General features: G+C 46.5%; 1 protein-coding gene across 1 annotated transcript; it reads right to left on the bottom strand.

Moving 5' to 3' along the window:
• Window positions 1-679: 679 nt before the first annotated feature.
• LOC141126795 (heat shock 70 kDa protein-like) lies at window positions 680-3,287 on the bottom strand. The gene has a single exon (XM_073612782.1). It carries the CDS (start codon window positions 2,921-2,923, stop codon window positions 992-994), a length of 1,932 nt encoding a protein of 643 aa, XP_073468883.1. The 5' UTR covers window positions 2,924-3,287; the 3' UTR covers window positions 680-991.
• Between the last annotated feature and the right edge of the window lie 8,182 nt (window positions 3,288-11,469).

The raw sequence follows: 11,469 nt of genomic DNA, 5'->3' as shown, positions 1-11,469 counted from the left end.
TCCCAGTCCGGGCCTGGACATGTTGGCTAGAGCTTGTTATTTTGTGAACACGATTTTCATTTTAGTGTGGACATCTTTCTCTGTACCCATCTATCTGGTCTTATCAGGTCATAAAACAGCCAGAATCAGTAAAGATGTAGATGATGTTGAGCACAGATGCCACAAACTATCTGCACAGAATGACCTACTCCTTGCATAGCCTAATAGTACAAAATGGGGGTTATTTACGAAAGGCAAATCCACTTTGCACTACAAGTGCACTTTCAAGTGCAGTCACTATAGATCTGAGGGGGACATGCAAGGAAAATAAAAAACAGCATTTTAGCTTGCACATGATTGGGTGATAAAATCAGCAGAGATCTTCTCCTCAGATCTAGAGTGACTGCACTTCCAAATGCACTTACAAGTGCATTGCAGTGCACTTGTAGTGCAAAGTGAGTTTGCCTTTTGTAAATAACCTCCAATATGTTCCTAACTCAGTTGGCCATTCTTATAATGCCCCATGCTATTAGGATTCTAATGCAATTTCCATGCCTAATAAAAAAAAAAAAAAAAAAAGTTTTTTTTTTATCTCCTATGAAGATAATTACCAATATTATACTGAACACATTGCAAAATATATTTAGATTTAACATTAAAACAAAACACAAATAAATTAAAAAAGAAAAATATTTATTAGGAAAAATATCAATTACCATATGTACAACAAACATCGAAGTAGAAAAACAAAAATTCCTAAAATAGTAAAATGTAGTTTGCTTGACGTGTTTGATGACCTGCAAAAAACACTGTACACTCTCCCTCATTATCCACTGTTTATGTCTTTTTAAAGTACTGTATTTAGTCCTTTTCTTCAGTGCTGCTCAGTCCAATATAATCACATGCAAGTCCTTATATTTTTAATGTTATACTGTCCTTACCCTAACTCTGCAATGATGACCATTCCGAAAATTCACATACAAGTCCCTCTGTAGTTAACACTGTGAAGTCTTTAATCCACTTCTTCAATGGTAGGTCCAGGGTTGCAGCCCTGTCTGGCCTGAGTACTGCAGCTGGCTCCTGGCATCCCTCCTCCTGCTGCCCCTTGGTACAATCTGGAGATGATAGGGTTACATACCCTCTCCAGCTCCTTCTGCTGGTGGACATACTCCTCTTTCTCACCCAGCTGGTTCTTGTCCAGCCATGACAGGACCTCATTACACTTATCCATAATGACCTTCTTATCTGATGCACTCATTTTGTCCTTGATATTGTCATTCTCCACTGTGCTCTTCAGATTGAAGACATAGGCCTCCAGAGAGTTCTTAGCAGCAACCCTCTCTCTCTGGACATCATCGTCCGCCTTGTACCTTTCTGCCTCCTGCACCATGTTCTCTATTTCCTCTTTGCTCAGCCTGCCCTTGTCATTGGTGATGGTGATTTTGTTCTGCTTTCCTGAGCTTTTGTCCACAGCAGACACATTGAGGATTCCGTTGGCATCAATGTCAAAGGTGACTTCAATTTGTGGCACTCCGCGTGGAGCTGGAGGAATGCCACTCAGTTCAAACTTGCCCAGGAGGTTGTTGTCCTTTGTCATTGCTCTCTCACCCTCAAAGACCTGGATGAGTACACCTGGCTGGTTGTCGGAGTAGGTGCTGAAGATCTGTGTCTGCTTGGTGGGGATGGTGGTGTTACGTTTGATGAGTACAGTCATAACTCCTCCGGCTGTTTCTAGACCAAGAGAGAGTGGGGCCACATCCAGCAGGAGCAGATCCTGGACCTTCTCAGACTTGTCACCTGTCAAGATGGCAGCTTGTACAGCAGCTCCATAGGCGACAGCTTCATCAGGGTTAATGCTCTTGTTTAGCTCCTTCCCATTGAAGAAGTCTTGAAGGAGTTTCTGCACCTTGGGAATACGTGTAGAGCCTCCGACCAGAACAATGTCATGAATCTGAGACTTGTCCAGCTTGGCATCTCTCAGGGCCTTTTCAACAGGGTCAAGGGTTCCCCTGAAGAGGTCTGAACAGAGTTCCTCAAAACGAGCCCTGGTGATGGAAGTGTAGAAGTCAATGCCCTCATACAGAGAGTCAATCTCAATGCTGGCCTGAGTGCTGGAGGACAGGGTGCGCTTGGCTCTCTCACAGGCTGTTCTGAGCCTCCTCAGAGCTCTCTTATTCTGGCTGATATCTTTCTTGTGCTTGCGCTTGAATTCCTCCACAAAGTGGTTCACCATCCGGTTGTCAAAGTCTTCTCCACCCAGATGTGTGTCACCTGCTGTAGCCTTCACTTCAAAGACCCCGTCATCAATTGTGAGGATGGAGATGTCAAATGTGCCACCTCCCAGGTCAAAAATCAGGATGTTGCGTTCACCTCGGCTTCCTTTGTCCAAGCCATAAGCAATAGCAGCAGCTGTGGGCTCATTAATGATTCTCAGTACATTTAAACCAGCGATGACCCCGGCATCTTTAGTGGCTTGGCGCTGGGAGTCATTGAAATAGGCTGGCACGGTGACCACAGCATTTTTCACAGGATGACCCAGGTACGCCTCAGCTGTTTCCTTCATCTTCAACAAGACCATGGAGGAAATTTCCTCAGGTGCAAAGGTCTTCTCTTCTCCTTTGTATTCCACCTTCACTTTGGGCTTCCCACAGTCACTCACCACCTGGAATGGCCAGTGCTTCATGTCAGACTGCACCACGGGGTCATCAAACTTCCTGCCAATCAGTCTCTTGGCATCAAAGACCGTGTTCTGCGGGTTCATGGCCACCTGGTTCTTGGCAGCATCTCCGATCAGTCTCTCTGTGTCGGTGAAGGCCACATAGCTCGGGGTGGTGCGGTTGCCCTGGTCATTGGCGATGATCTCCACCTTGCCATGCTGGAAGACGCCAACGCAGGAATAGGTTGTGCCCAGATCAATGCCAATTGCAACGTCTTTGGGAGCCATCTTCGTGCTGGTGGATGTATAGATTTCTATAGAATATCTTCTCAGGGGTCAGTAGATGAAGTTGGTTCTCCTCTGCTGTGTCAGAAGATACGTCTCCTCTGTGCTGTATCAGGAACGGAGTTGTGTTCTCCTCTATGAGCTGAGCTCTGTCTTCTCTCTGGGAGTTTTACTATCTGCCTCTCTCTGTGCAGCTCAGCTCTATTTATACTCGCTAGCTCAGCTGTGAGAAAGTTCCTGACCAATCACGCACAGTCCTTAGGAAGCAGCTGGAACCTTCCAGACACTTCCTGGAAGCATTAGCCAATCAGCACTGACCTGAGACAAACGTCATCAACTTTAGATGATTCCTGAATGTACAGGAATGTTGGGGGCAGATCTCTGCTGTCTGGACAGAGTTAACCCTTTCATGACTTGCAGGTCCCCGGTGGTTGGGATTAACCCTTTCCATTTATAACCGCTACCTAGTGGCTGAATACAATTAACCATTTCTCGACTAATTGCTCCCTGGTGGCCAGATAACATTAACACTCACATGACCAGCAGCTCCATTAAGCATAATACAGTTAACCTTTTCATGACTTGTGGTTATCTGGTGGCTAGACAGGATTAACCTGACTAACAGCTCTATGGTGGCTGCATATAATTAACCCTTTATGATCAGCATCTCCTTAGTGGCTGAACACCAATTTATGACAAATGTCTCCTCAGTGGCTGGATAGGATTAACCCTTCCATGATTATCAACTCCCTAGAGGCTGAATACCATTAACCCTTTCATGACTGATGCCTTTCCAGGTGGATTTTATTAACCCTTTCATGACTAACCGCTCCCTAATGGCTGGATGTGATTAACCCTTTCATTTCCTGTGGGTCTGTGTTGACTGGATAGGATTTACCTATTTATATGGAGATGTTTCCTGATGGCTGGGAACTATTAACCCTATGATGACTGGTGGCTTCCAGTGTCTGTATATGTTTGACCCTTTCACGGCTAGCAGCAGCTCATTGCTGGATGTTCGTATTATCCTTGTCCACCCTGGTGGCAGCATTTAGGCACCCAGATATATTACCCCTTTCCTCACTATTGGCTTCCTCCCAATGTCTGTGTTTTTAACCATTTTATAAAGAAAGTTTCTTCTACCCTTCCTAATGAGCCAGCTGCAATGGCTCCCAATGGGCTGTAAAGTACCGTTTGCAAACCCACCAACATTCCAGCTGCTTTCCCCCACTAAGGGAGTCCATTTCCCGTAGTGGTTACTAATTGTGAGGCCAGATTTAAAGTTCCTACAACCCTTCCAAACTATGTGCCACGCCCCAAACATTAAAAAAAAAAAAAAAAAAAACATGCAATGCTGCCTGCAATCCCTCCTTCTCATATATCTTTACAGCCCTGTATGCAGATATCTATAAGCCCTGGTAAGAGCCTTTCTACAAGACAGCCCAGTATAGCATTTTATAAGTTCCTCCTGCTCTCCCAAACTAAGTGCATAAAACAAGTTTTTGGCCTTCAATTTGGATGTTTTTTAGTCTTCAATTTGGATTTGGTTTCTTATATGTGAAAGGATTCTTCTGGATGGGGGGGGGGGTCTAGCTAAATGGTAATGACGTGATAGGGGGGGATTGTAGGTAGCACTGTGGTATGCAGGAAAGTCTAGATGATGACCAGGGGCGGACTGATAACTCATGGGGCCCCCGGGCAATAGGAGATTATGGGGGCCCCAGCCAATCAGAGATTATGGGGCCACACAGTATACACAGACAGGTGTAAAAAAAAACACAGATTTATACATACTCTCCCTGGTTTTACTGAGGCTGGCAACCCTGATGGGGCCCCTTAGTGGCCCAGGGCACTCGGGCAGTGCCCGAGTGGCTCAATGGTCAGTCCACCCCTGATGATGACACATAATTTGTCAGGGCAGCAGTCACTTTTAAAGCACTAATCCTGGATATGAAAGTCAGCACAGGGCAGTACAGTGGACAGTGGTGTAGTGGTTAGCACTTTCACCTAGCAGCAAAAAAGTTTGCTGGTTCGAATCCTGACCATGACACCATCTGCATGGAGTTTGCATGTTCTCCCTGTGCCTGTGTGGGTACTCCGTTATCCTCCCGCACTCTAAAGACATGCTGGTAGGTTAATCGGATCCTGTCTAAAGTGTCCCTAGTATGTATGAATGTGAGTTAGGGACCTTAGGTTGTAAGCTCCTTGAGGGCAGCGACTGATGTGAATGTTCAATGTATATGTAAAGCGCTGCGTAAACTGACGGCGCTATATAAGTACCTGAAATAAATAAATCAAATCTACTAGGTGTTATGATTCCCACTTTGGGGTGCAGGAGGATCCAAACATGTTTGCAGGCAGCACTGTGTGCTGTTAGGGAAGTGGGAGACGCTTTAGTAGTGGAAGGGTTAATATTGGGACTCCGTATTCATCAGGAAGGAAGAATTCACACAATTAAAGTCATTCAAGGGTTTGTAATTTCCCGCTTGTAGTGATCCCAGTGATTGGGCTTATCATATCCAGTCACCTTCCAGTCCTGAAATGGTTAAACACCCATATACACCAGAAAAGTACCGTATAGGAAAGGGTGTAATATACAGATATAGGGGGTGGGGGGGTGCATGTGTTACTTTGTATCAATAACATTGATTTGTAATTCATTCCATCCATGCATACACATGCACACTGCTGGGAGGGGACACAGTGTTCTTCCATGCTGAGTTCTGTCCATGATAATTTTATTATTTGCACAGTTATATAGAAAGACACAGCAGTGCTCTTCCATGTAACACCGGCATTCTGGAACCTTCGTGAAACCACCCGGCATTCTGAGGTCACCAAACCCAACTCTAATTGGTGAGAGCCTAAGGAGTCCCTGAATATTCCTGTAGCTTCCTGAATCATCTGAGGATGACGTCGCCTTAGGTTAGTGCTGATTGGGTGATGCATCCAGGAAGTCTCCGGAAGGTTCCAGCTGGTTCCCTGGGAGACAACAAAGCTTGTGCCTAGATTGTCCGTGATTGGTCAGGAACTTGACTAGTGTAGTCCAGATGTACCCCAATTTTACCCATACTGTTAGCCACCATACTCCACCCTCTTACCAACTTAAATAACGAGACCACACCTTTCATCTGGAGTATAAATGGCCATAACAGCCTTTTATTAAACAACAGTATAAAATTACCTCCAATATTAACTTCAATATGAATAACATATAAACTCAGATAAAACAACATGTTTTAAACAATCTGTTGGTCAATGACGGAGCTACCCCAGTTTACCACATATCCACAAGAGGGCACTGCAGGAACATGTTTCAAAACTGATAAGGCCTCCAGCTGTACCGCTCGGAGACAACCCCCTCCCGCAGTGCAACATACCGGTATTCCTTTCAGGAATACACAGGAGGGGCCATACTATTGCTGACCCCCCACCCCTTTTAACCTTTTATTTACCGCTACCGTCACCGACCAACAACAACAAACCAGCCAACCATCCAGCTGTCATGACGACCAAATGCTTCCAAACCTGAAAAATAAACACACACATTAACAACACCAACAACACATTACACAGGGAGGGAGGGTGGGAAATTCTGCCTCCTCGTGTCTCCTTCCCAGCACACTGTTCCGTTTTTGCTCCTCCCCTCTTTTATAAGGCCACTCCTCCTTACTTTCCTGTTATCTCCTCCCACACTTTTCCTTGAAACATTAACCCTATGTGTGTCACTAGACACACTGTCATGCCCGGCCCTGCACTATTCCTCTTCTTTCCATCATTCCGGGCCTCACTTGACTAGTGTAGTCCAGATGTACCCCAATTTTACCCATACTGTTAGCCACCATACTCCACCCTCTTACCAACTTAAATAACGAGACCACACCTTTCATCTGGAGTATAAATGGCCATAACAGCCTTTTATTAAACAACTGTATAAAATTACCTCCAATATTAACTTCAATATGAATAACATATAAACTCAGATAAAACAACATGTTTTAAACAATCTGTTGGTCAATGACGGAGCTACCCCAGTTTACCACATATCCACAAGAGGGCACTGCAGGAACATGTTTCAAAACTGATAAGGCCTCCAGCTGTACCGCTCGGAGACAACCCCCTCCCGCAGTGCAACATACCGGTATTCCTTTCAGGAATACACAGGAGGGGCCATACTATTGCTGACCCCCCACCCCTTTTAACCTTTTATTTACCGCTACCGTCACCGACCAACAACAACAAACCAGCCACAGCCCGAAAGGATGAAACCTTATCCTTAAGGGCCCCTCCACACCCTCAAGGCCCGTTCTATTCCTTCCTGCAAACCCATGGTCCAAAGATCCGTCCCCACATCTGTGAGGTGGACCCCATCCCTCCTCAAATAGAGGCCTACATTTATCTCGAGCTCTCTGTGCCGAATCACCATGCCCCCTTGTTGAACCAAAAACCTCCCCACCACCCTGTTGACACGTATACGAGCCTTGTTAATCCTTACCACAGACCTAGCATTGCGCCACGAAGTTCGTGCCACAATATCAGACCATAGTAACAAAGTGTTCGGATAATTAGTGTGCAAGTGCAACAAATCTGCTTTTACATCCTCTATCAGGTCCCGGACCGTCCTCACCCCCAAATCGTTACCTCCAGCGTGTATGACCAACACATCCGGAGGTCTATCTAGCCAGGCAAATCGTTCCACCTCTGAAACCACTCTGCCCCACATCATTCCTGGTCTCCCCAGCCACTTGATAAAAGCCTCCCTTCTCGATATGCCTAACTGGCGCCCATCTGGTCTCGCATCACCTCTCCTTGCCCCCCAACAAACGTAGGAGTGTCCCAGTATCCAGACGAGGCGTGGAGACACTCCATCTGAAACGAAAAGACAACAAGGCAGGGTGATATCACCAACGCAACAGACCAAAAACACCCACTACCTATATGTGAAAACCCAACTTATACAACATACGGGTTTCATTTATTTTTCATTCATTTATTTATTTATTTATTTATATATAATATTTTATTTTTTTTTTATTTTTTTTTATTATTCCACTACTAATTGAGGGCGAATGTATGAACGGAATCTCTTTGATTCCCATCTACCGATCCTCCGCACCGCTGCTTCATCCAACCCGCATCTGGCAGCTTCTGTGGCCGCCCCAATGCGGAAGGAGTGTGAGGCGTATGCTTTCTCATCCAAACCTATCATCGATAAGCATTTTCGAAACACCGCCACAAATTGAAACTTTGAAAGGTAAGCACCATTCTCATGACATAAAAATGGACCCTCACCTACCGGTCTAATCTTCCCAAATTCATTAACCGTCCTCACCGGACATACTGGCGATCCCGGTAATGCATGCAGCCACACATCTATGCCCTTTCCCAATTGGTCTGTTTTCGACCTCCTCAGCCGTAAACACACACTTCCCGTGCGTGCCCGCACGTCTTGCACCAAAATACCCCCCGCTTCCTTTTTGGATGGGCTGACCAACTCCCCTACCCGAAACGCCCCAAAAAACGCCAGCGAAAAAGCCGCTGTAAAAAGTAAACATTCATAACTTGAGCTGCACACCAACCCTAGCTGATCACAAATTGCCAACAGGTTGGCAAAAGTGACCGGTCTACGGTTATCTTTTTTCTTGTGCCCTTTCCGGTACCCTTTTAATGCCTGCCGTACCCAAAATTCCTTCGTCCAATCCTCCATCCCCTGTAACTTAAACAGAAACGACAGCGCCGCCAATTTCTTACCAATAGACGATACCCCCACCCCATTTTCCATATTCCTGGACACAAAATAAATGACCAATAATCTCAACTCTCCCCCGTCATCCTTTGCTCCGGATTCCCGTACAAGTCTCAACCATTCACCCCATACCTTCACATAGGCCAACCATGTGGACTCACTCACAGACTGTTGTATCCATCCTGCGATGTCTCCAATGCCAGCTCCCAGATCCAACCCGGGCAAGGAATCCCTTCCTTCTCTGCAGCCGGAGCTAATTCCCTGAACTTGTCCCACTGAAAGCGAGACAGTGAATCAGCCAGCGTATTTTCAATCCCAGGTATATGCACAGCATATATAAAAATATTCAATTGCAAGCACCGTAATACCAACTGTCGCAATAGTCTTATGACAGGTTGAGAAGACGCTGACAAGCGATTGACTACCTGCACCACTCCCATATTATCACAGTTCAACCGCAACTTTAAATTCTGACAAGCCTTGCCCCATAATTCCATAGCCAGAACTACTGGAAACAATTCCAATAGTACCAAGTTACGAAGGAAACCTGCTTCAACCCAGGATTTTGGCCATGGTTCTGCACTCCATTGACCCTTAAAGAACGCCCCATATCCAGTAGATCCCGCCGCGTCAGTAACTAATTCTACATCGAAGTTGCTTACCGGACCAGACATCCACACTGACCTCCCGTTGTATTCCGACAAAAATTGATACCATACCTTTAAATCCTCACGATGATCCTTAGTAAGCCTAATGAAATGGGCCGGTGCTTTTACCCCAGCCGTAGCTGCAGACAGCCGTCGGCAAAAAACCCTACCCATGGGTATGATTCTACAAGCAAAGTTCAACTTACCAAGCAAAGATTGGAGATCCCTCAGCTGTATTTTTTTCATCCCATGGACCCGCCTTATTTCCGTCTGCAGATCCAGTAACTTTCCTTGCGGTAACCTACATTCCATTGCCACTGAATCAATAACAATGCCCAAAAAGCTAATCTCCGTGGTGGGGCCCTCAGTTTTGTCAGCAGCCAGGGGAACACCAAACCGTTCTGCAGTGTGTTGAAACGTTGACAATAAAATCGCACACACACTGGAAGACGGTGGGCCTATGCATAGGAAATCATCTAAATAGTGTATCATAGATTCAAGGCCGGACAAATCTCTTACCACCCACTCCAAAAAGGAACTGAAAACTTCAAACATGGCGCAGGAAATGGAGCAACCCATAGGCAAGCATTTGTCCACATAAAATTGTTCCTGCCACTTGCAACCCAGCAGCCAAAAACTGTCCGGGTGTACTGGCAGCAGCCTAAACGCTGCCTCAATATCAGCTTTTGCCATCAGTGCCCCTTTTCCATAGCGCCTGACCCATCGAACCGCCGCATCAAACGAAGTGTATGACACGGTGCAGACGTCCGGGTCAATGAAATCGTTAACCGAACCCCCTTTTGGAAATGATAAGTGGTGAATGAGCCGAAACTTATTCGGCTCTTTCTTGGGCACCACCCCCAGAGGGGACACCACCAAGTCATTCAATGGTTTTGCCTCAAATGGCCCCCCCATCCGTCCTAAAGCCACTTCCTTTTCCAATTTCTCCCCCACCACCCCCGGGTGTTGCAACGCAGATTTTAAATTCCGTGCTACTGGAGGAACCACCGCCAATGAACATGGAATTTTGAACCCCTCTCTAAAACCCTCAGTGATCAGTAACGCCGCTTTCCTATCCGGATACTTACTTAGGAAAGGTTGCATCCTTTCCACCTTCACCGGCGTCATCCCTCTTGTGAGCAAACTCCCCGGTACGTTTACCTTTTTTGAAACACCGAGACAGGGTGTGGGCTCCCCCACAGCCTGAACACTCGTGCTTGAATTTGCAGGACCCCCCAAATTTACAGGATCCTTCATTATACTGCCAGCATACCCCCCATTTTCTGCCGGCCGGTAGTCCTGAGGAGTTAGTACCCCCGGCCCCCCCTTGAAATAACTGAGGCGGGGTCCTAGCCGACGACATCAGCTTCATCCATAGGCTAATATCCTTATGGTCCCAACGCAGAGCCGGACGCACCGCTCTGCGTTGATGAAACTGCTCATCGTAACGTAACCACGCAGTTCCCCCGTACACTCTATGTGCCTCACCTATAGCATCCATATAACAAAACAACCCCGAACAATGTTCAGGGTTCTTTTCGCCAATGACACTAGCCATGATAGCGAACGCTTGCAACCAATTCACAAACGTCCGCGGTATCAATCTATATCTCCTCTTCTCCTCATCCTCCTTCTTGGAATCGTCGGGTTTAACCCTATCCAGGTTAAACTTTTCCAATGGCAACAAGGAGAAAATTTCCACGTACTCACCTTTATGAATTTTTTTTCTCACTTCAGGTTTCAAGTGTGCCCCTAACGGGCCTTCAAAACAAACATATATCTCACATTTTGCAGCATCTGCCAGGCTAACCACATCAGTCCTGCCTTTTGTTTCTGCAGCCCCCTTCTCACCTGCTGTTTCCTTGTCTGCCACCTTCTCTGGCATTGTGGTAGCTGGCACCTCTGTAACCGCAGCCCCTGTCGCCCTTTGTGCATCCCCTTGCGGAGCCTGCCCTGGTCCCTCTCCAAAGCGACCAACCAGGGCCCTTAAACCCTCCAATAGCTCCTGGAGCTGTCCCCCTGACCCCGAACTGGCGGGTGCAGTACTCGCCAGTTGTTGGTCAGTAACCTGACCCACCCCGCTCTGCAAAGGTGTCACCATCCCTCCTGCAGTTGTTGCTATCCCCCCCAGCAAGCCCTGCAAAGCATTGGTAAAG

Source organism: Aquarana catesbeiana, linkage group LG02 (assembly GCF_042186555.1).
Source record: "Aquarana catesbeiana isolate 2022-GZ linkage group LG02, ASM4218655v1, whole genome shotgun sequence".
NCBI classification, from domain to species: Eukaryota; Metazoa; Chordata; class Amphibia; order Anura; family Ranidae; genus Aquarana; species Aquarana catesbeiana.
Note: the sequence above shows the minus strand (reverse complement) of the source record. Positions and strands in the feature narration are given on the sequence as shown.